Source organism: Pectinophora gossypiella, chromosome 10, assembly GCF_024362695.1.
Source record: "Pectinophora gossypiella chromosome 10, ilPecGoss1.1, whole genome shotgun sequence".
NCBI classification, from domain to species: Eukaryota; Metazoa; Arthropoda; class Insecta; order Lepidoptera; family Gelechiidae; genus Pectinophora; species Pectinophora gossypiella.
Window position 1 is genome coordinate 13,976,699 of NC_065413.1, and position 23,640 is coordinate 14,000,338.

The window sequence follows — 23,640 nt, forward strand, 5'->3', positions numbered from 1 at the left end:
TCAGACGCCTTCACGCATAAATATATATTAAAATAACTATAACCCCCCACCCGCCCCCTTTACCCACCTTAGAATAAGTTTATCCTATAAATGTCTTGTAAAGTGTGCAATAAAGTGTGTTCTATTAGTATTATTATAGTCAAGTTCCCATATCATGACAATCAAGGTAAAACAACATTGTACCACAGATTAAACATCGTTTAAGAAAACAACAATGGTTGGCACTGGCCCACATCCATTCTGCCACTTAGCGCTATTATAAAATGCTAACAATCGTTCAAGACTTCGTTCATTTTGACGGTTATAGAATTTCGTGAGAATAGCAACACGAGTAATTTTGCAAATAATGTTCGACCGAACTTTCGGTTTCGGTTTAGTTAGTTTCGGTCATAATCCGGCTTAGTTTCGGTTTCCGCTGCCATCGAAACCGAAGCTAAGTTTGAGAGATTTCATGCTGTGATCGAACATGTTCGGTACCTACAAAGTGTTGGAAGAACGACAGACGAAGTGTCAAGTTTGCACTGGTAGTATTTAAAGAAACACTGGCCGAATTGTCCCCGTTGATAGAAGCCAATATTAATATTATAAAAAAAAGAAAAAAGATAGAAAGAAACGTTTATTATACAAAGAGACACCACAGTAACTGATAAAAAAAACATAACTCGGAATAACACATAACTCATATTTTGTGTTTGTTTGAAAATTGCGGGTGGATACCTATTACAATATCTAATCAGCGGGCTTAGCATCGTAAGCGTGCGACTCTTTCTCGCCTCGACATACGTCACCCGTCACTCTCTCACAGTACTGCAGAAAGAAACAGATGATCTCTGTCACGGCGAGGAGTCGCGTGTTGACGGTGCTAAGCCCGCAGGTAAGTTTTATTTTATTTTACTATTATACGAGTACAAGAATTATATACCTAATTACACACCATTTTCGCTTCCTCCACTCTCACTTTAGGCTTCATACGTGCTCCCAAGTTCCGATAAACTTTCTTTAAAACGTCCTCAATTTGTTCACGATATGTTTGCCTCCACCAACCCGCAGTGGAACAGCGTGGTGGAGTATACTCATTACCTCCTCCAGTTGAAAAAGGGGAGGCCTGTGCCCAGCAGAGGGACGTATATAGACTGTTTATGTAATTATCACTAGGATATTATTTCTGGTCACACAATCTCCTTACCAATCCTTACCAAACAAATAACTGAGTCTCAAAAATATTTCGATAATGTTCCTATTGGGACCTTCGGATCGCGAGCCTAACGCTCCACCACTAGATCATGGAGGCTGTTTATCTTTCTTTAGGTACTTGGAAGTCTTCTTCTTCTATCATATACCAACCTCATCAACCCTGGTGTCAGGGTTATTATTGAGCCACCAAAGACCCTTGACATAGCTCATGTAACGATTAGTCACTCACATGAGTAAGTAAGTAGTAGGTAACCGGGACCAACGGCTTAACGTGCCTTCCGAAGCACGGATCATTTTTCTTTCGGACAATCAGGTGGTTCTATTTCTCTATTGTTTTGTATTTTGTTTTTTCATGTTTGTGCAATAAAGTATTTGTTATGTTATGTGATCAGCCTGTAATGACCAAACTAGGGATCACAAAGTGATTTTTGTGATATGTCCCCATCGGGAGTCGAAACCGGGGTACTTAAAGTAAAGCGCAAATTCAAAAGTAATTTCAATGTTGTCTTTCACCATTTTTGTACATCCAGTAAAACGAAATAATTTTGCAAAGTGCAAATGATGCAATAATACAGTGAACTTGATGTTAATCAAGGTGCGTTGTTGATAGCTGAGTGCAAGCGAACAATGAGATGTGAAACCTTGGAGCAGCGTGAGGAATTAAGAAATAGTATTATGTAAATATCTGTTCTTATCTCACCTTTAGGACCGACGGATAATAAATAAAATGATTATAGGTGTGCGTGCGTGTGTGTGTGTGTGTGTGCGTGTGTGTGTGTGTGTGCGTGTCCGCGTGCGTGGATGTGTGTGCAATGCATGACTTTCCTAAAAATAACCCTTAACATTGTTAGTTTTGGGTGCCAAATCAATGATTATTCCATAAAAAAATATGTTGACTTCTATTGAAAGTGTTATAAAACTATTTAATTTACCTACGTTCAACCGTAAAAACTTGGGAGAAACCGGATTCTTGTTACACTATTTTAAAAGGTTTAAAGGCAATGTTTATAGGTTCAGAAGCCATGATATTGGTGAGATTGGGTTTGTCTTAAAGTTCATCGGATAGTCTATACATATAAGTTTCTTAACATAAACAGTCACTATTGGGAATAAAACCGTTGTTGTGGCGGGACACTCAGGCCAAAGACAGCCTCCGTGGTCTAGTGGTTAGAGCGTTAGGCTCACGATCTGGAGGTCCGGGTTCGATGCCCAATGAGGATATTTTCGAAATCACTTTGTGAGACTGTCCTTTGTTTGGTAAGGACTTTTCGGGTTTGAATCACCTGATTGTCCGAAAAAGTAAGATGATTCCATGCTTCGGAGGGCACATTAAGCCGTTGGTCCCGGTTACTACTTACTGATGTAAGGCCAAACTAGGGATCACAAAGTGATTTCTGTGATATGTCCCCACCGGAATTCGAACCCGGGACGTCCGGATCGTGAGCCCAACGCTCAACCACTGGACCACGGAGGCCGTTATTGTATCTATAACTCCCGGCCTTACGATAGCTTAATCCAAATACATATTTTGAATTAAAATCTCTTTACTGACGCAGTTTCAAATAAAGAACATTTTTGTATGCATCAGGCGTGTAATATTATCCGAATTTATTGGAATGTCCATACATCCATCCTTCTGTCTCTCATACATATTCATCGGAGAACGGCCGATGACCTTTCACATTACGCCGTTTTTGGTAGACAGCGAATTGTATGTTTATTTTTTAAAGTACGAAGTATCATTACATACATAGAGTCATCAGAAGGACCTACCTGCCTATCTATCTATTTACTATCTACTCAACCTGTATCCACTCACTCCTCTCTTTCACGCCAGCTTTTTTTTTTCAATTTCGGTACATACTTAAGGTTTAATTCTTTTTAAAACAACAATAAAAGTATGATTCTGAGTTGATCTATTTATCTATCTACTCAGCCTGTATCCACCCACTGCTGGGTATAGGCCTCCTCTCTTTCACGCCATCCTTTCCGGTCCTGTGCAAGTCTCATCCATTGCTTTCCGGCATACCTCACAATGTCATCCGACCACCGGGCTGGAGGTCTGCCTCGATATCGCATGCCATCCCTTGGCCACCATTCAGTAAAAGCCTTAGTCCATCTGGTCTTCCCGTCTTGCCAAGTGTCCTGCCCATCTCCACTTAAGCCTAGCTATTCGTATACCTATATCTTCGACTTTAGTGCGTTGCCGAATTTTGACGTTTGGTATACGATCTAGCTGGTGGGTGCCTAACATGGCGCGCTCCATAGCCCGTTGTGCCACTTTAATTTTATAAATGTGCTGTTTCGTGAACCCTATATGTACACATAATTCTAATCTAATCTAGCCTACAAGATCCCCTGCTGGGCAAAGGCCTCCCCTTTCTCTTTCCATTTTTCGCGGTCCTGTGCGTATTCCGGCCAGTCCCTCCAGGAAGCACAAGTGTACACATTATTACTATGTTATTTTTTGCAAATGCAAAGTTAGCTAAGTGGACCATGTCAAAAACGGGATAATGCTAGGGAGACGATAATCCTTCAAACTATCATTTAAGACGAAAGGCTGTTATTAATTATATATTAAGTAAAAAAATATATAATAAAAGGTCGACAATATGTAAAGTCACGTTTGATTTCGAAATTCACTTCAGGCATCTCAGTATGCAATTTCACTGCGCAGTCAATAAAAATTGCAACGTCATATATTTTACTTTCTGTTCATGTAGAAATGAACGAGGTAACAACAACTTGACGATGATTATTCCGATAATTAAATGTTCCTATAAGTGGTTTTCTGATGTATAACCTATGTTACCGGAAATGTATGAAATCAAGGAATTGTATATAATTCCAATATCGTATTAGGAAATGTATAAAGTAAATGCTTTCTGTAATTTTAAAACGCTAAGCGACATCCCAAGCAGCTTACAGCACAAAAATACTTTTGTCAATGTTACCGGCGCACGCGCAACCACTTTCGTTAGCGGTCAACCAGTTGCGGTGATCTCGGTAATCATCGTTCCGGCGCCATTCTGGTGACATTCAACTTCGCGCGACCATTACCAATGTTAAGGTCTGTACACACTGATTTTACGACCGGTTTCTGTTTCGACGAAAAGGACTCTATGGTACCTTTATCCATGAAGATGCAATTTTTACTGATGATGATGGGATTTATACGTAAACTCACACCCGTTATCCTTAAGAGGGTAGACAGAACCTAAGGGAATCAGAAGACAAATTGCACCTGCCTTTGATACGAAACCTTGAGACGCAAAATACTGTGGAGGATGATATCCGTACACGAAATAGGCGGTGGATTGGTCATGTCCTTAGAAGACCGATGGAACACCCGTCCCGAGCTCTGACCTGGGGCCTGTTTAATAACTTACAAATGTAAATTACAACGACAATTTGGTGTTCATTACGTAGCTAATATGAAACTGCAAAATATTTGTGATCACAAAGTCCGCAATGTACATCAAATTGTCATTGTAATTTACATTTGTAAGTTTTATTAAACATGACCCAGTGCGCGTGGAAAAAACAATAGGGGCGACCCAAAGAGACCTGGCGACCCTCGATTGACCGAAAAAAGCTCTCGGCATGTCATGGGAGCAAGCTACAGGGGCTGCAAAAGATCGCGAGGAGTGGAAATCTGTTATTTGAGCCCTACATCCCAACAGGTGATAAAAGGATTAGAAGAAGAAGAGAGTTTGCCTTAGAAGCTATCTTCTATTGTGTGGGTTGTGAGTTGGACTACCAACCCCAATTTGAATGACGAGAAGGGGGCGGCAGAATAACAGCGCTTGCTCCATACTGTATGAAGCAAGCACATCGCTGAGTCGTACCCCTTTTAGGAAAAAGGCAGGAGACTGCACACAACTTTTGTATGTATCTTTGTTTGTAATTTTTATTTTTAATGTAAGATCTTACTGTTTTTTTCTTCTTCTTTGTTTTTTGCTTGATTTTTGTGTGTGCAGTTTTGCAAAATAAACATTTCTCTCTCTCTCTCTCTCTCAACCTCATCAACCCCATCAACCCTGGTGCCAGGTTTACTATTGAGCCGCCAAAGGCCCCTAACATGGCTCATGTAACTACTTACTTACATCAGTAAGTAGTAACCGGGACCAACCGCTTAACGTGCCTTCCGAAGCACGGATCATCTTACTTTCGGACAATCGGGTGATCAGCCTGTAATATCCTAATCAAACTAAGGACCACAAAGTAAATTTTGGGATATGTCTCATTGGGAATCGAACCCAGGACCTCCGGATCGTGAGCCCAACGCTCAACCACTGGACCACGGAGGTCGTTGCAATATAGACTTGTAATGGTTTTTAAATTAATACTTCTACGATCTGTCAAGAGATGGTGTCTTTTTTTCTTTTTGGTCTCGTTTGCTAAAGTTAAATAAATTCATAGTTTTCATGTTCCTAAATTAACATTATTTAGTCGGTAATATATTTTACAATCTTCTATCTGAGGAGCTCGGTGGCGCGGCGGTAAACGCGCTCGGTCTGCGATTGTTGAAGTTAAGCAACTTTTGCTAAGGCCGGTCATAGGAAGGGTGACCACAAAAAATAAGTTTTCATCTCGAGCTCCTCCATGCTTCGGAAGGCACGTTAAGCCGTTGGTCCCGGCTGCATTAGCAGTCGTTAATAACCATCAATCCGCACTGGGTCCGCGTGATGGTTTAAGGCCCGATCTCCCTATCCATCCACAGGGAAGGCCCGTGCCCCAGCAGTGGGGACGTTAAAGGGCTGATCATGATGAATATATTTTACACAGACTGTAAATAATAAGAATGCAACTTATCATTCTGAATCTTTTACGTTACGGATGTTTGGTGTAAACGCGCGGTTACCGCCTCCAGCTTTTACTTACATAACAGATTTAAACTTGATTTACAACCGTATTATTGCATTATGCCACTATTTTCGGTTACCTTGCGAGTGCAAGTGGAGTGAAATCAACAATTACTTATGTTGTATTTACTCTTCTTCTATCGTACGGGTTGTGTGGTGAATTACCAAACCCATCAACCCTTGTGTCATGGTTATTATTGAGCCGCTATAGGCGCCTGACATGACTCATGTAACGACTACGTACTTACATCAGTAAGTAATAACCGGGACCAACCGCCTTAACGTGCCTTCCGATGATCATCTTACTTTTGTACAATCAGGTGATCAGCCTGTAATGTCCTAACCAAACTAGGGATCTCAAAGTGTTTTTCACTCAACCACTGGACCACAGAGGCCGTTGTTGTATTTACTGTGCCTATTAGATTAGCTCGAGTGTCTCTTCAGAGACATTGAGGATGAGAATAGCTGGTCCTTGTTGCTATGACAAATGCGATCCGTGGTGTACTCGACCTTGAGAGGTGGGTTCGATATCTGATCGGTTTAATTTAAAAAACTAACTGAAGAAGATATTAAAACTCAGCTTTATTAAGCAAAAACCAAGAATAATAACTACGTACCAAGAGGATGATTCAGACCATGATTCTGATTTCTGAGTTAATATTAAATGGAATTTTTCCATCGCAAAATTCATGTTTTTTTTTTCAATTATTTTAAATTCTATACTTTTCTGATGGAAAATTCCACTTGATATAAACTCAGAATAATGAGCTGAATCATCCCTCAATATTCGTTACATTATCACTTACACCCCGTACATGTACGTAACGTACTCTCCGGACAGGTAGCCATACAAGTACGTATGGGTGTTAGTGACACCGTAACCAATACTGAGTTGGGTGATTCAGACCATGATTCTTAGTTGATACCAAGTAGAATTTCCTGTCGGAAAATTCATGGAAATTTTAGTGTTTTTTTTTAATTATTTTCAGTGCCGTAATTCTAATTTTGCGACGGAAAATTCCACTTGATATCAACTCAGAATCATGGTCTCAATCATCCCTCAAAGTTTTCGTTATGATGTCACTTACACTCTGTATGATTTGTCATAACATAGTGTCCACAAAATGAACACAGATGTTACATAATAGATCCTTTGTACCATCTTTTGTGGTCCGTTTGATAAATTGTTACTAACTACATTCGTTTTCTATCTGTTGTGTGAAAGCCGTGATAAATTATAAAAAAAACGTCTCTACGTTGGAAGCATAAAGCATTGAGTAGGTACCTACATGTTTCAATGAATACATAAGACAACGACTATATCCCAATTAGGGTAGTCAGAGGTACATCCATAGCAAGATGAACTAAATACCCTCGCTTCACCGAGCTTTCTGTTCGACCAACGTGATAGGTGGTGAGCCGCCTATGGTCGAGACAACTGTGTCAGTGACTGTGTCAGTGACTTAATAACTCATTGGTGCAAGTCCTGTACAAAAAATCGAATGAACACAAAACAAATTGTGTTAGTGAAAATTTCGAAAGCGTAGCAATGAGTACAACTTTCGAGCGTGACGTCATATGAAAATTCATCATCATCAGCCCATTAACGTCCCCTCTGCTGGGGCACGGGCCTTCCCTATGGATGGATAGGAAGATTAGGCCTTAAACCACAACGCGGGCCTAGTGCGGATTGGTGGTTATTAACGATTGCTAATGCAGCCGGGACCAACGGCTTAACGTGCCTTCCGAAGCACAGAGGAGCTCGAGATGAAAACTTTTATTTTTTTGGGGAAAACGGAAATTCATACAAATAAAAAAAAATAGCAGGGCTCCCTGCTACGTAAAGAGGTGCCCATGACATATAGGTAGCGTTACCACATTGAATGGCAATAGACAACCTTTGCATCAGGCATAAAATACTTACAAAATATATTTTTGACGTTTTATCAAAGTAACATTAAAGAAAACAGAAAATAGAAATATGATTCACTTATACGTACTTAGTCAAAGAATCACGGATCCAAATAACTAAGCTGTACTCAATTAACGGTCTTAACTCTTAACAAGTTATGTAGATCAAGTTTACGTAATGTTTACACGTGTCTTTCAGATGTCACAGAGCGGCTGCCAACCTTCAGATGTCTATATAGATTGTCTATATTGTTTGCTTTTGCTATTCTATACAAATGGGAGGACGGCTATTGCATTTCTATATTACGTTTGCCATGTAGGCGTCGACTTTGCAATGTAAATGTGGTTCGATATGGTAAGCAGATGTTCTTTACATGGGTAGAAAAAGTTGCTTAAAATAAATAAACTCATGAGTATATTCCTAATATAGTAGACAGAGGTACTATAAGCTTCAAAAGTCCAATCAGTTTGTTGCAAAGTAAAAAATTGTCAGCGCCAAACGCTAGCAACACTGCTTTTTTTTTCGATTTAAATTTCCTCACAGGACTAATTATTATTCGTCTGTTTGGCGTTTTGATAAACTGTAGACAGTGACTAAAGATTACAATTGGCGGAGATTGTATTGAAAACACTCAATTAGCTAGAGCATGAAAACAACTATTGTTTATTACATTAGATATCGAAAATTTTGTCTTTGTTTAATCACAGTCGACAATAAGCTACATTGGAGTTAATCCAACAAAATTAGATTACATTGTACTCGTACCTAAATACTGATGTTTATTCTACATTTAGGCTTCAATATCATATAAACACACAATTATTTGCGTATGACAATTTCCTGTGCGGATCATATACCTAAGTTTAAGCTCCCTCAACCAAGTCTCTGTCGCATCCGTCACACAATATAGCTTGGCTATGCCACCTGGGAACCGGTGTAGAGGGTACTCGTTCACTATGTGAGATAGGGTTGGGACACACACAATATAACGACATCATACCTGTATCCCAGAAGGGGTAGGCAGAGGTTAACAGTATATACATCCACAACTCGCCTTTAAGTCCCATGTAATAAGTGGCGAGTCTATTACGATTTACCGGGCACACATCTGGGAAACCACGTGATATCAATTCATCATCATCAATATAAGAGCCACGCTCTTGTCGTTGCAGCATTTTCCATGCTACTTTTTTAGGGAAAAATAGGGCAATGGTTTCCCTTTTGCCTTCCGCCCCACAATACTCTGCCTGACGCGAGTGGGATGGCGCCCAGAATAGTCTATTACAAAGCCATACTAGGACTCCTGTCCTCCGCCTCTGAATAGTACTGACAGTTACTGCAGCCCTCTGTCAGGTTCCAGGTTACAGTCCCTGTGACTTGTCCCTTCCCTTCCGTCCTGCATTGCCGTACCGATGGCTCCCATCTTCGCCTCTGCAACCGTTGAGGTCTTCACCCGTATCCCTGGGCAAGGGTTCTACGTTATACTCCGTAGTTCTGGGTCCCTATTCGAACTCAGCCACCATCTCACTCCGGCCTACTGAAATAAGAGGCGCCCACCCCCGCGGCAAGGACGCGCCGAACAGGAATTGCCCCAATGGAGGGCAAAGAAGATGACTCTGTCCCCCCTGGGCCGGGTTAATGGTTTTGTAAGGATCCAAGACCAAAGGCATAAAGCATAAAGGTGATATCAATTATCTATACTTAATCCAAACTAATAAATATAAAGATTTTTATTGTGTATAAGTAAATTTAGGTACAATTATAAATAAATGTTTTGTTTGTTTTTATAGCACGAAACTCACAACGAGAAAATTTAAATCGAAAACATTTCTGACTCGGACGGGACTTAAACCCGCAGCTCTTGTCAAACCGGGACGAGCGTGTTAACCATTACACCACCGGGTCCTCTTGTCCATGCGAAATGATCATTAAAACAATATTGCGCAAATTGACTCAGCAAAATCTAAATACCACTTCTAATTGTGAATTCAACCTTGGTTCAGCTTGAAAGGTCAATATAGAAGAATTTCGCCATAATATTTTAAAGAAGTGTATTACGATGCGAGGGGTATCGTAATACACTTCTTAAAAATATTATGGCGAAATTCTTCTATATTAACGTTCTTCGCTTGCGCTGAGCGTTATGCTCACAATCCGGAGGTCCCGGGTTCAAATTCCGGTAGGGCACATCATAAAAAACATTTTCATTTGTGATCCCTAGTCTGGTTAGAACATTGCAAGCTGATTTATTTTATTTTTATTTATTTATTTTGCGTACATGTACAAATTATTTATTTTAATTATGTGTTTTGCGTACTGATCACCCCGTTATACGTAAGTAAGATGATCTGTGCTTCGGAAGGCACGATAATCCGTTGGTCCCGGTTACTACTTTCTATAAGTACAGTCATGAGCAATATAATGTATCCACTTTAGGACTCTGTCGCACTAACATATTTGACATTTAGTGAGACTTACAGTTCGATTTGTCAAAAAAGTTAATGTGCCATGGTACCAAAGTGTATACATATTAATGCTCGTGCCCGTACGTAGTTGTTATAATGTAACACAGGTACGTAGCTGTTGTAATATAGTACCGTAAATACTCATATTATGAGTCATTATAGTATTGAAACTTACAATTGTAAATTATAATTACAATTTGATGTACATTGCGGAGTTAGTGATCACAAATATTTTGCAGTTTCATATTAGCTACGTAATGAACACCAAATTGTCGTTGTAATTTACAATTATAAGTTTTATGAAACAGGCCCCACGGTTGATGAGGTTGGTAATACACTACACAGTTATGATTCAATTGTACTCTTAACCTACTACAGTGGCCAAAGTATTACGTATTCAAAGCTGCGACTAAGATTAATTCAATTTAGTCTTTTCCTAGAATTTAAATTCAAATTTTGTGCTGGTTTTAGAAATAGCAGCGGTGAACAACGACCTTTGTAGATTCTCACGGCAATTACATCGCTAAGAAACATAGGCAGTATAGGCACCTTGACATTATAGATTATAGGCATGCTCGGTAAGAGGACGTTCGCACTAATCGGCACAGTCAAACAATGGTTTAATGGTTTCTAAAGTATCAGCAGTGATCAGTATAACGGCTCACGATGCGGAGGTCCCTGATTCGAATCCCGGTGGGGACCTATCACAAAAATCACTTTGTGATCCCTAGTTTGGTCAGGACATTACAGGCTGATCACCTGATTGTCCAAAAGTAAGATGATCCGTGCGTCGGAAGGCACGTTAAGCCCCCGTTGGTTCCCGTTACTAACTGATGTAAGTAGGTAGTCGTTACATGCGCCATGTCAGGGGCCTTTGGCGGCTCAATAGTAACCCTGACACCAGGGTTGATGAGGTTGGTAGTCCACCTCACTACCCACACGATAGAAGAAGACTGGGAAGCCGGTAAGAAATAGAAGCACTTTAGCTATATTATAGAGTATACTTATAGGTGATACTAATGTAAGTATCATAAACTCTACCTTTTATAAACCAGGGGTGTTAAAATGGCCACATCGAAGCAATTCATCTAAGAAAGCAATATTGCTATCTGACAGTTATGTGCATTGCGCACTTATTTTTATATGCGCAAATGTCAAATTGTAATATTGCTTCCTTAGATATTATTTTTTTGGAAACGGTTTAACTTTAACGGCTCTGGCCTAGTAGCCTTTTAAGCCTGTCGTTAATTTTCTTAGATAAATTGCTTCGATGTGGCCATTTTAACCCCCCAAATACTAAATCCGGTTGGGCCTACTTTGACTCAAACAAGTGACAATATGAGATAAACCAACCAGTACCATAATAAAACAGACTGAATTGACTTTAGGTTATATCTTCAGATGCAGATAGTACACTGCCTTGTCTCAGTACATAAACATAATACATAAACAGTCTATATACGTCCCAATGCTGGGCACAGGCCTCCCCTCAATCAACCGTCAGAGGTATGGAGTATACTCCACCAGGCTACTAGGGTTGGTAAAGGTGTTTTTTACGGCTAATAGCCATCTCACTATAACTAGCAAAAGTGATCCTTGAAGGAGATTATAGAAAAAAAGAAAGAAAATATAAAGGTCCCTTGTGAGTTTATAGTTCTCTACTAAAGTAGGGTTGCCATCTCTTAAATTTGGAAAAGAGGACAAGACGCGTGAAAACCCCGGATTTTAGAGTCCGAAAGCTGGACATGTCAACAAGACCTTTTAAACATATTTTCAATGTAATAAAAAACAGTTGAAAATGTCATAAATCAACAAAACAGAATCATATTACAATTTGTTACAAATTATTTATATAAATCAGCTTTTTTAATTCTTAAAATAATAAAACAAAACCTTATTAAAATATTAAACAAAAACATACATGGGTTGTTCTTCTTTTTTATCGACAATGATCTGTCCTTCGTTCTGCTTCTGATAAGTTATGTTTTAGAATTTTATTTCATGTTTTGATTGTCCAAAAATATAGTTATCTTATTATACTCAAAATACAAGCAAAATACTAATCGGTTCCTCAATTAGTTATTAACGTAGCTTGATCGTTTTTCACAAAATTATGTGACAGAGTGGTAAATTGAAATGCTGTCTCCGATGAAAAGGGCCACTCTGTCACAATATTTTTTTGGAATACGTCTGCAAAGAAAAGTATGTTACCAAGATAAAGAGAACCACTAAATAGTCCTCTACAGACACATCTTTATATGATGTTTTAAAATATTTATTGCCGTTATAATTTTAAAGCTGTTAAATCCGATAAATCGAGAAAATGTCTTTTTATTGTCGATAAAAAAGAAGAACGACCCACATATTATATAAATATGCTAGGTTGTGCATAGGTAGGTATACCTACTTGGTTCGTCGGTTGATCGTAGTGTGCATGCGAGCATAGTGCGTGTCTCGCGAGCGGCCAAATTTGTTTTTATTTATTTATTTTTTAAAACCCGGTTTACAAATAAAACCTTCCCCGGACGCTCCCCGGATGCCCTTTAAACTAGGACAAATCCGGGGAAACCCGGACGGATGGCAACCCTCTAAACGGGTACACCTGTTCTAAGACGTCTTCATACAGGAAGCGTAAATATTGAATGTATCAATTAGTAATACAACCGATATCCAATCCGAGATCCGAGATCCGAGATCCGAGATTCGAGATCCGAGATCCGAGATCCGAGATCGAATAGATATTAAGTCCGGTTGGGCCTACTTGGACTCAAACAAGTGATCATGTGACCTTCAGATCAAGGCACATGTTTTGCCACTGAACTTAAATTTTGTTGGTCATCAAATATTGACGAATGGTGCAACTATAGACCAACATCATCACCAAACACTGTATAAGGTCGATTGCCCCACATCATCGCAAATTATAGAACGTCCATCAATTCTTGCAAATGATGGTTATAGAAATAAAAATCTGGTAAGCTGGATATAATATCCACGCAGGATATTTTATTTTTGTCTGCCATACGCAATAATAATAAAAAGCTGGTGTAAATTATAAATAGACTGTACTTATTTAAAATTAACTTTAACAAATTACAGCCATTATGCACTAAGTTGAGAAGAAGAAAAAATATAGGCAAAATAAAAAAACTTAGGTTATGGTGTTACCATTTACATAAAAACGTTTTGTTACTTATTTTTTCGAAATTAAGTACACAGATTATATGAAGCGAATGAATATGAATTATTATACACTATTATTATTTATTATATATTTTATATCAACTAATTTAACAATGGTAATAAATATTTGAATATTTATTTCTTCATACTTCTATATTTACGTCTAACTTACGTTCTATGTTGTAAGATTACCTACTTTATTTGGTCACGCTCAGTGATGTGGCATTCCTAGGAATATTCCCGTTTTAAAAACTCTTTAATCAGAATCATTTATTCAACGTAATTATCACAGATAAAAAAAAACTTGTTGAAGGTCAATTATTAACAACTCCCTTGCCGACGTTTTTGTTTTAAACATATAAGACAACTGCAACGAAAGCTAGTGGTTCTAAGTTTTCTTATTTAAAGCATTACAGTACCAGTAACTATCGCAGTAAAACAGTCTTGGTAAGCTCTAGGGGGCCCCTCGTTTCATACGTGTTACAAATGTGGCAGTTTCATTAAAAGGTTAAGTAGGGTTGTTGCGAAGATATGTTTCAACTTTACTTTCAAGTGTGTAAATTGGTCTTATGAACAAAAACAATTACATTATAACATAACATTATTTATTTATTTATAAAGGTAAGTACTTACATACATCTTTACAGTATGCAATGCGCTGTATGAGGAGAAAACAGTATAAAAACTAATAATAAACTATAAATGAAAAACGCAAGTCTATTTATATATTGTTTCTCAAAATCTCAAATACACTCAAGTACTTACTTACAATAAAATAAATCATTCTAGAAGCTAATCGTAAGTGAGCCCGCATACAAGGGTGTAAAGGTTTAGTTTTTGTCTCAATCGATGGTCTAACTTAACCCCTAGAGTTGTGATAACGTCAGCCAGTCAGCCTCTCTACCTTTGCCTAGATTGGAATTGATTAATGTGTTGCGCGCACGTTTCTCCTAAAATTAATCTATTAGTCTTTGTTCTCTTATTCAAGTACAAAGCTTGAATATGTTTATCATGTTTATAACTTAAACAGGTAAGTAATCCTATCGCGTGATTTTAATTACAGACCTATAGGTCATCATCGCCCTACTTCAACTTCAACTTTTTTCTTGTTTTTGACATTAACTACTTGGCCGGACAAATGGGGAGCGCTGAAGGCTCTCACCCTGTACAACGTTTAAGACAACAGCCTGAGGGTGCCCAGTTGGGCGCGAACCTCGGCTCAGGACGTCTCGAAAAATATTTGAAAGAATTAATCGACCCTAGTGGGAGGGAGAACGATGATTCTGCCAACGTCAAGGTTCTAAAGAAATTAGTAAACATTAAAATAGAATTATGATCGCTTAAATTCGGTATAATCAGTGAATAGTCCAATGGTGTAGATTGAACTTAGAAAATACAACGACACAATTTGTTAGTATTAGATTACAAGACACAGGGTTTTAAGTTTGTAGAAATCATCTCTCTAGCATTATCCCATTTTTCACAGGGTTCGCTTACGTAGCCTGAAGATTTGACAGGTCCGGTTTTTGACAGAAGCGACGGCCTGTCTGACCGTCCGACCCGCGAAGGGAAAACCAGCCCAATACAGGTTAGGCCACACACCTCCGAAAATGCATTTTTCGGGAATGTGGGTTTCCTCACGATGTTTTCCTTCACCGCTGAGCACGTGATTCAGTTATGATCCAAACATATATTATTATGTGTTGTATATATGTTTAATTGCATTATACAATATTCAAAAGAAGTACTCAGGTATGTCAGGATCGAAGCAAATGGAATTTCGTAGTATTGTATGTATGTACAACATTAATGTTTGGATCATATACGTATAGATAGTTGATATGATATAGTTTCCAGAATTTACACACACATACATAAACTCACGCCTATTTCCCACCGGGGTGAGCAGAGACTACCAAGATTCCAGGATTTGTGCCTAATGTTAATGGCAATAGGCTCGCCTTAAATAGCTGACGAGGAACAGTTGCGTATAATTATTATGTACACCTCTGCCTGACGGCTCATGTTCCTAAAGCCATACAATCTACATACAAATTCCGTTTTGCTAAAACGGAACGGAGCATTCTCTCTCCGGTGTTAGATCTGGTATTAAATAACGGATTTCAAATTAGATACTTATATTAATAGGTTAGGAGTATCATGCGTTGTAATTACGTGATCGCAGGCATTTTTCTGCTTGCAGATTTCTATCCCGGGCATTGTGGGCGACTAGTTGATTTTTTCGTGAAATGTGTTTGTTATGTTTGTATAGGCACCTAGTTTATTTTACTATCTATTGTTGCTGTATGACCAACATATACCGAAGTCTATCTGTGGAAACCTATAATTGACTCTTTTGTGATTTATATTTATGTTTATACTATTTGATGTAGCTGTTGGTTTTCCTATAAATAAATAAATAAAATCTTTTTTAATCTTTAACGTGTTCACGATCACATGAACTACCCTATTGTGGGACATACCATACTTGATCCATTGTGAGCTGATCTTATCTTAGGTACTATTATACAGGATGTTAATAACACCATGTCGAATACTGAGGGGGATGATTCAGCTCTTGATTAAAATCAAGTGGAATTGTCCGTCGCAAAACTATGGAATTTAAATTAATTTAAATAAACAAATATTTTAATTAATTTTCCGACAGGGAATTACACTTGATATCAACCCAGAATCATGGTCTGAAATCATCCCCCAAAGTTTTCGTTGCGATGTCACTTACGCCCCGTACAAGTACGTACGGGTACGGGTACGTATAGGTGTAAGTGACACCGTAAACAAAACTTTGGGGGATGATTCAGACCATGATTCTGAGTTGATATCAAGTGTAATTCCCTGGCGGAAAATTAATGAAAATGTTTGTGTTTTTTACATTATTTTCAATTCCATAAGTTTGCGACGGAAAATTCCACTTCATATTAACTCAGAATGAACAGAACATAATAATAATAATAACACAACATTTAGATTGAATTGTCTTAAGTACAACAAGGGCTTCGGCCCCACGCACGCCTTCCAAAAGTCAGGGACTCCATAGGCCCGAGATATGGAAGCGACATGATGATGATGATGATGATGATCTCTTCGACCGATTTCGGCCATGGCGACCACTTCGACTCCTAGTCGGCACGACGCTGATGCGCCCGAAGATGGCTTATGTAGCCTATCTTTACAATAAACTCCCGCGCACAATGAGAGCACGTGAGCGACATACAAATAATAATAAAAAAGTTTATTTTATTTACATCTGAATCACGAACATCCTGTATATTCTGCTATAAATTTACAGCAGTGTATACAACGTACCTGTGTCGTCTGTGCCTATAGAGACCCTTTGTATTCAATTAGGTAACTATATGACCTATTGTCTGAGCTATTTAGCGCGTGAAAAGTGGCCATTCCCGTGATACATGTTTCAGTACAAGCAGGCTTTATTGTACTAAATGATATATGCTGGTAGGTATATCGAATATGAACATGTGATTTACTATTGTTGCAAGTTGAGTAAATTGACAAGTTAAACATACTTTAAAATGATTACATGGATGGGCCTTGGTGGTAATGAAGTGGTAATGATTAACCACAAACCTGGGTCCAGAGTTCTATGGCCGATCGGACCGACGCGTCCTGAGTTAGCAAGCAACATGTAGGGTCGTGCATGGTCGGATCCAGCAGGGAACATTAGACAGGTTGGGTCATGGGTGGCCACTGCAATTTTATCTAATTCTCTACGTAGAAAGGTTGCAGCGACCTGGTTGGCTGGAAATCCAAAGTTTAGAACACAGACAAAGGGTAGCTTGTCTGTCGGTCTCTTATGGGATACACTTCCGTGAGTGTGCGCAGGAACTTCACGAGTTAATTCCACATACTCCATTCCATCTACGCACCACTAGGCGTCGGCGGGCATTTCATACTTATGTTGTGGATATGTAACTAAGCGTTTTGCCTCATCCTTTCTGATGCGAACTGCAAAGGTCTGGAAATGTCTGCCGTCGTCTGTTTTTCCGACTCGTTATAATCGGGGAGTCTTTAAGGCTAGATTGAATAGGCATTTGCTAGGTAAGCGTGATCCACCCTAGACCACATCGTCACTTAACATCAGGTGAGATTGTGGTCAAACGCGAGCCTATTATATTTAAAAATAAAAGAAATCCGGTTCTTACGACACCACTCACCACACACTCCCTCTATTTCTGTATACACCTCTGCTGGCAATTTTATGTTATAATATTAGTCTTATTTGTTTCAGATTGGTCCAGGCGACTAACATTCGACGAAATATACAACGATACACATTATGTACAGATACAACAGAGACCCAGGCCATACGACATACCAGACTACACTTATAACCTAGCCAATGACTTTAGAATAAACCTAGAACATGATAGAAGAATTGTAAATAACTTTAGACATAGTTTAGAAGATGACAAAAAGAAGAATGATGATAGAAGAATTGTAAATATTGGACATAGTTTAGAAGAACATAGAAAAAACAATGAGGATAGAAGAATTTTAAATATTGGACATAGTTTAGAAGAACTTAGAGGGAACAGAGATGATAGAAGAATTATAAATAACTATAAATACAGTTCAGAAGAAGATAACGGAGGAAACGAAGTGGATATAGAATATGATGTGGCTTTAAGTAGTGTGGTCAAGGAACCCCTTCTAGTAGGATTCTCTCATGACCCCTTCCGATATTCAGTACCTGAAGATGATTTTCTGAAAGGTGTAAGGTAAGTCTATACATATAAAAATATGACATTAACAAAGGCAGTGTTATTACAAATCGTAGAGTAGAAGATAAAGTAGGTTTAAAATATAGTCCGTGTCATGATAGAATACTCGCAGCCGTGGCGCTTTTGTCGCAGACTCTGCATTGAATTAGGGAATTTCCAGGCTATGTTCCACAAAAAAAGAAGATGGCGCTGTTCAGTGTTGCCTTCGTGTAACCTTCTAATTTGATGAATAACACACATATGCATCTTTTATCTTTGTTTTTGGGTAAGTACAAATGATGGCCCTTCTTATTGTACCCAGGCACAACATCTCCTACCCATTATTATTCATAAAGAGAAGCTATATAGGTAGCCAACGTGGGGGAAGACCAAGAAGAGCTTACATGGAACAGATTAAAGAGAAGGCGAACGTCGTGTCTTATAAGCAGGTGAAGGAATTGGTCTTTGTTAGACAAGAATGGAGAATGCTACACCGACAAGAGCGTGGCTCTTAAATTAGTGATAATGAATATAGGTAGCAACATAATTCTATAAGTATATAATCTGATCTAAATATCAAGCAATAATTACATGTTCTTCTGCAAGAATTATGTACCCGAGCAATGAGAAAATAGGTAATGGTTATATTCTTTTTGGAGAACGTAGTCTCGAAAGTCCCTCATAGTTGACTTAGTCAGATAGTGTCATTCTTCTATCGTGTGGGTTGTGAGGTGAATTACCAACCCCATCAACCCCAGGGTCAGGGTTATTATTGAGCCGCCAGGCCCCAAAGGTTTCATTTAAATCCGTCGACTTCTTTCGTGGCGCAGATTATTATTTTAAACCCAGTTTATCTTTAGTCTTCGTTTTGTAATACTAAACACAAGAACAAAACAAAACAACAACAGAACATAAACAGAACATAAACAAAAGAATACAATTCATCTAAAAAGCAATATTGCAATTTTACATTTTCGCATATATGAAAGTAAGTGTGTTAGTTTGTTGATGGCGCGAGTGTGGTTACTCCACCATGGTATCCTGGTGAGAGAGAGTTTAAAATGATTGTCTTTTTTCAGAAACATGAACCCTAAATCAATTATGAGTAAAGGCGAGAATCGTGGCAAGCGAGGAGTCCTACACCTGTACAACATGATGTACTGCGCCACAGGATGTGAACCCCTGGCCTACAAAGGGTACGGCTGCTACTGCGGCTTCCTGGGCTCCGGAAGGCCTACAGACGGGATTGACAGGTACATATTATCCAAACCACTTCCACCAGAAAAATACATTCACATAGGTACGATAAGCTGCAAAATTCCAGTCAGTTTCTTGCAAAGTAATAAATGAACTGGTTGCACTTCAGACCTCCTGGTTACACGTCGTTTCTGTAAGAGACCAAAAACAAATACATAAATTTTATAATTATGACAGCTAATGGGTCACAATTTCACCACTGTTTACAAATAATTCGCTGGGCTCAGTGACTGAACTCTTTGATTGTATGTACACACATAAACTCAAAGAATTGGCTTTGGATACAAGAATGGAAAATGCTACACCGACAAAAGTGTGGCCCTTAAGTGAGGTGAGAGTGAGAGCCCTCAGAGCTTCCCATTTGACCAGCCAAGTAATGCCATCTGAGGAAAACCTAAAATAAGTCACATAAAAAAATAAAGGTTATAGAAATAGATTGGCTGTTTTTGAGGAGTGTCTTCTGCCGCTTCTAACCTTCATCCGTAACACGTTCCGAATCGGTAGTAATCTTCTTTTATCGTATGGGTTGTGAGGTGGATTACCTCATCAACTCTGGTGTCAGGATTACTATTGATCCGCCAAAAACCCCTAACATGGCTCATGTAACCACTGCGTACTTACATCAGTAAGTAGTGACTGAGACCAACGACTTAACATGTCTTCCAAAAGCACGGACGTATGGGCGGGCATACCCTTTTGGTTTTGGTTGGATCATGCAGCAGATATGTTGAAGCGTATTAAGCGATCAAAATAATGTCAATAAAATTTTACCTAAATCTCTACGGAGATAGGTTGTCTGTGACCTGGTGAACCCCCCTGTCAAAAGCTATAAAAGCTGGATCCGTTTCTGCACGGAAGGCACATTAACCCGTAAGTAAGTGATAGCCTCAAAACTAGAATATAATTGGGCGATGAAATTATTGATTTCTTTAGTACCTAAAGAATTGGATAGTTATCCACACATCGAATTCGAAGACAACCAAAAAAAACCATCAACCCACAAAACACAATTACAACATCGCCATAACAATAACTCGTAACCTTAAGGCGTTACTTACTATAGTAAATACTCGTAAATGCTTGTAATTCTTCCATCTTTGCGCAACAAGTGTTACGTACAATTTATTATAGCAAATAAAAGTGTGAAAATGGTTATTTTAATACACTTTAGACGTGCAATTTGTGGCAATCGTGCGCAGAAACCACTTTGTTTCGTTACGTCACTTTATCTCGGTGAAGAGGTTGTTCACTTGCTTATTTCACGTATTCTTTCTTCAGGTCAATGTCAATAGTATGTGAATCTACAATACATAGACAGATATATGTTTCCCACCGCTGCAATCAGAGATCCTACGTGCGGTCATTGTGCTCATATAAGAAACCGCACTTTCCTCAACAGTGCTCTAATAAGGCTGAATATATACATAGTGTTAGTGACATCGTAACGAAAGCTTTGAGGGATGATTCAGACCATGATTCTGAGCTGATATCAAGTGGAATTTTCCGTCGCAAAAGTATGGAACGGAAAATAATTAATAAAAAACACTAAAATTTTCATGAATTTTGCGACAGGAAAATCCACTTGATATCAACTGAGAATCATGTCACTAACACCCTATCTACTTTTATGGCTACTTGTATGTACTGAGTTAATATCAAGTAGAGTTTTCCGTTACAAAATTCATGTATTTTTTGTATTTATTAAAATTATTTCAATTCTATACTTTTGTAACGAAAAATTCCACTTGATATTAACTCAGAATCATGACTAGTACGATGGTACGCCTCAGTATTTGTTACGATGTCACTAACACCCTGTATACCGTTGTTATTATGATTATTTCTAGCCTACACAATCCCACTGCAGGGCAAAGGTCACTCTCCCTTTCTTCCACTCCTGAAATCATGAGCTATATCATGTAGGTAGCCACTTTAGAACCCTGTTGCACTATCATATTTGACATTTAATGAGATTCACGGTTTCATTTGTCAAAAAAGTTAATATGACATGGTTTCAAAGTGTATACATATTAGTGTTCGTGACCGTACCGTTGGTAGAATAAAAATAATACTATATTTATTTTCCAACAGATGCTGCAAGATGCATGACGAGTGCTACGAAAACATCTACTGCCCGTTCTTCACGGTGTATTTCCAGCCGTACTACTGGAAGTGCTATAAGGGTCAGCCTCTATGCGCGTTGGAGAACTACCACACCCAACACCAGTTCATCAACGGGTGCGCGGCGCGGCTGTGTGAGTGTGACAGGAGGTTCGCCATGTGTGTGAAGCAGTACCCCTGTCCGAGGAGACGAGCGCTGTGCCGGTCTTCGCCGATTAGGCTGCTGCAGAACTTACTCATGTTCCGTTGAAGATCTGTATAACGTCGCCTTATGGCATAGAACGCATATAACGGCAACTCTCCGCTCCCCACCAGCGGCTGAGATATGTTTACCTCACTCCCCCTCGGTCTTACTTTAGTCATCAATCGAATGAGCGTCAGACGTCACACACACAGATGCGCGTGTACGATAATGTCAATGTGTAGTGTCTGTGTAAAACGAGGAGTTTTTACCTCTTTCTCTTTCCTCCACTGCTTCCGATCTTGAGCTAAGTATGCATCCAACTCGTCACGCCATCTTTGGCACCCATTTTGTAGTCTTCCTTGGCCATAGTGTTTCCTAAATACATAGATACTTGCCACTATTTCAAAAAACACTCGTAGATAAGTACTTACTTGAATTACTTAATATATTATATTATTTCATGACACTTTTGATGAACAGATTGTTATACAATAACGAAAGTAAAACACCAAAGAAAGTGGTGTCTGACTTGTTACCAGTCATTCTTTAATTAATTATTGTTCTGTAATAAGCTTTACTTGTTTTCTTGACATTTTAACAAGTGGTTTTTTAGTGAGATAATCTATAATTATTTACCTATATAAAAACGAAAAGCCAATGACTGTCTGATTCACTCATCACCAATCAATAAAATAAATAAATAAATCACGAAATCTCACAAACTACAAGTGCCCAAGTCTCAAATGTTGCATAAAGGTTCCTTTTAGGAAGCTGGCGCTCACTAACAGGGGATTTTGCAAAATTTATCCCCTAAGGGGTAAAAAGGGTTGCAAGTTTGTATGAAACTTCCATAGTTTTAATAGTAGTTTCACGCGAACGATGTCGCGGTAACTAGTAATATGTATGAATATTATACTAAGTTACTTATTATACCAAGCGAGATCAAGATTTGGAATTCGCACTTGGATGGTTTCGCATCAATAACTAGGTATATTTAGCTGCTATTAAAAGAGCCGTCGTAGCCCATTCGGTAGACCGCTTAACTCTCACTTTGAGGTCGCAGGATCGAATCCCAGCAACTACTGATTTTCGAATTTGTTTTCGAATTCACGTTTGGATCATAAATGATTATCACGTGCTCAGTGGTGAAGGAAAAGATCGTGAGGAAACCCACATTCCCGAGGATGCATTTCGAAGGTTTGTGACCTAACCTATATTGGGCTGGTTTTGCCTTCGCGGGTTGGAAGGCTTACCTTCAGACAGGCAGTCACTTCTGTAAAAAACCGGACCTGTCGCGGGCCCTGTGAAAAACGGGATAAGGCTAAGGAAATGATGATGATGATTTTGCTACTATTAAAAAGTATTTAAAAAAGACAAAAATAAATACACAATGTAGGTAAGTACTTACCTAAATATTTTAATTATAACCGTAAAGCGAAGTTCAATTTTTATCGTGTCATTTATCATTCCTATGGAATGTACCTACCTATGTGTAAATAATAATAAAGATTTTAATAAGTAAATAAGTATTATTAAACAATTTGTATAAAAAAATCTACTTATTTATGAATTGTTTCCACGAATATCAATTTCCTGTATTCCTGACACGGTCAGATTGTCCGTCAGGTTGTCTGGAAGTTATCGCTTTTAGGCGAAGCCGCCTTTGCCTGCCTTTAGTTTTTTCTTACAGGTTCTGTTTGTGTGTGCAATAAGGCGT

The 23,640-nt window shown here is 38.7% G+C and overlaps 1 protein-coding gene across 1 annotated transcript; it reads left to right on the forward strand.

Moving 5' to 3' along the window:
• Positions 1-708: 708 nt before the first annotated feature.
• Positions 709-22,601, forward strand: LOC126370421 (uncharacterized; the record flags this gene model as incomplete). Its single annotated transcript, XM_050015259.1, has 4 exons — positions 709-874; positions 17,890-18,379; positions 19,441-19,614; positions 21,710-22,601. Coding segments are annotated over 4 exons (1,110 nt in total), but the record flags the coding sequence as incomplete, so codon positions are not given.
• Between the last annotated feature and the right edge of the window lie 1,039 nt (positions 22,602-23,640).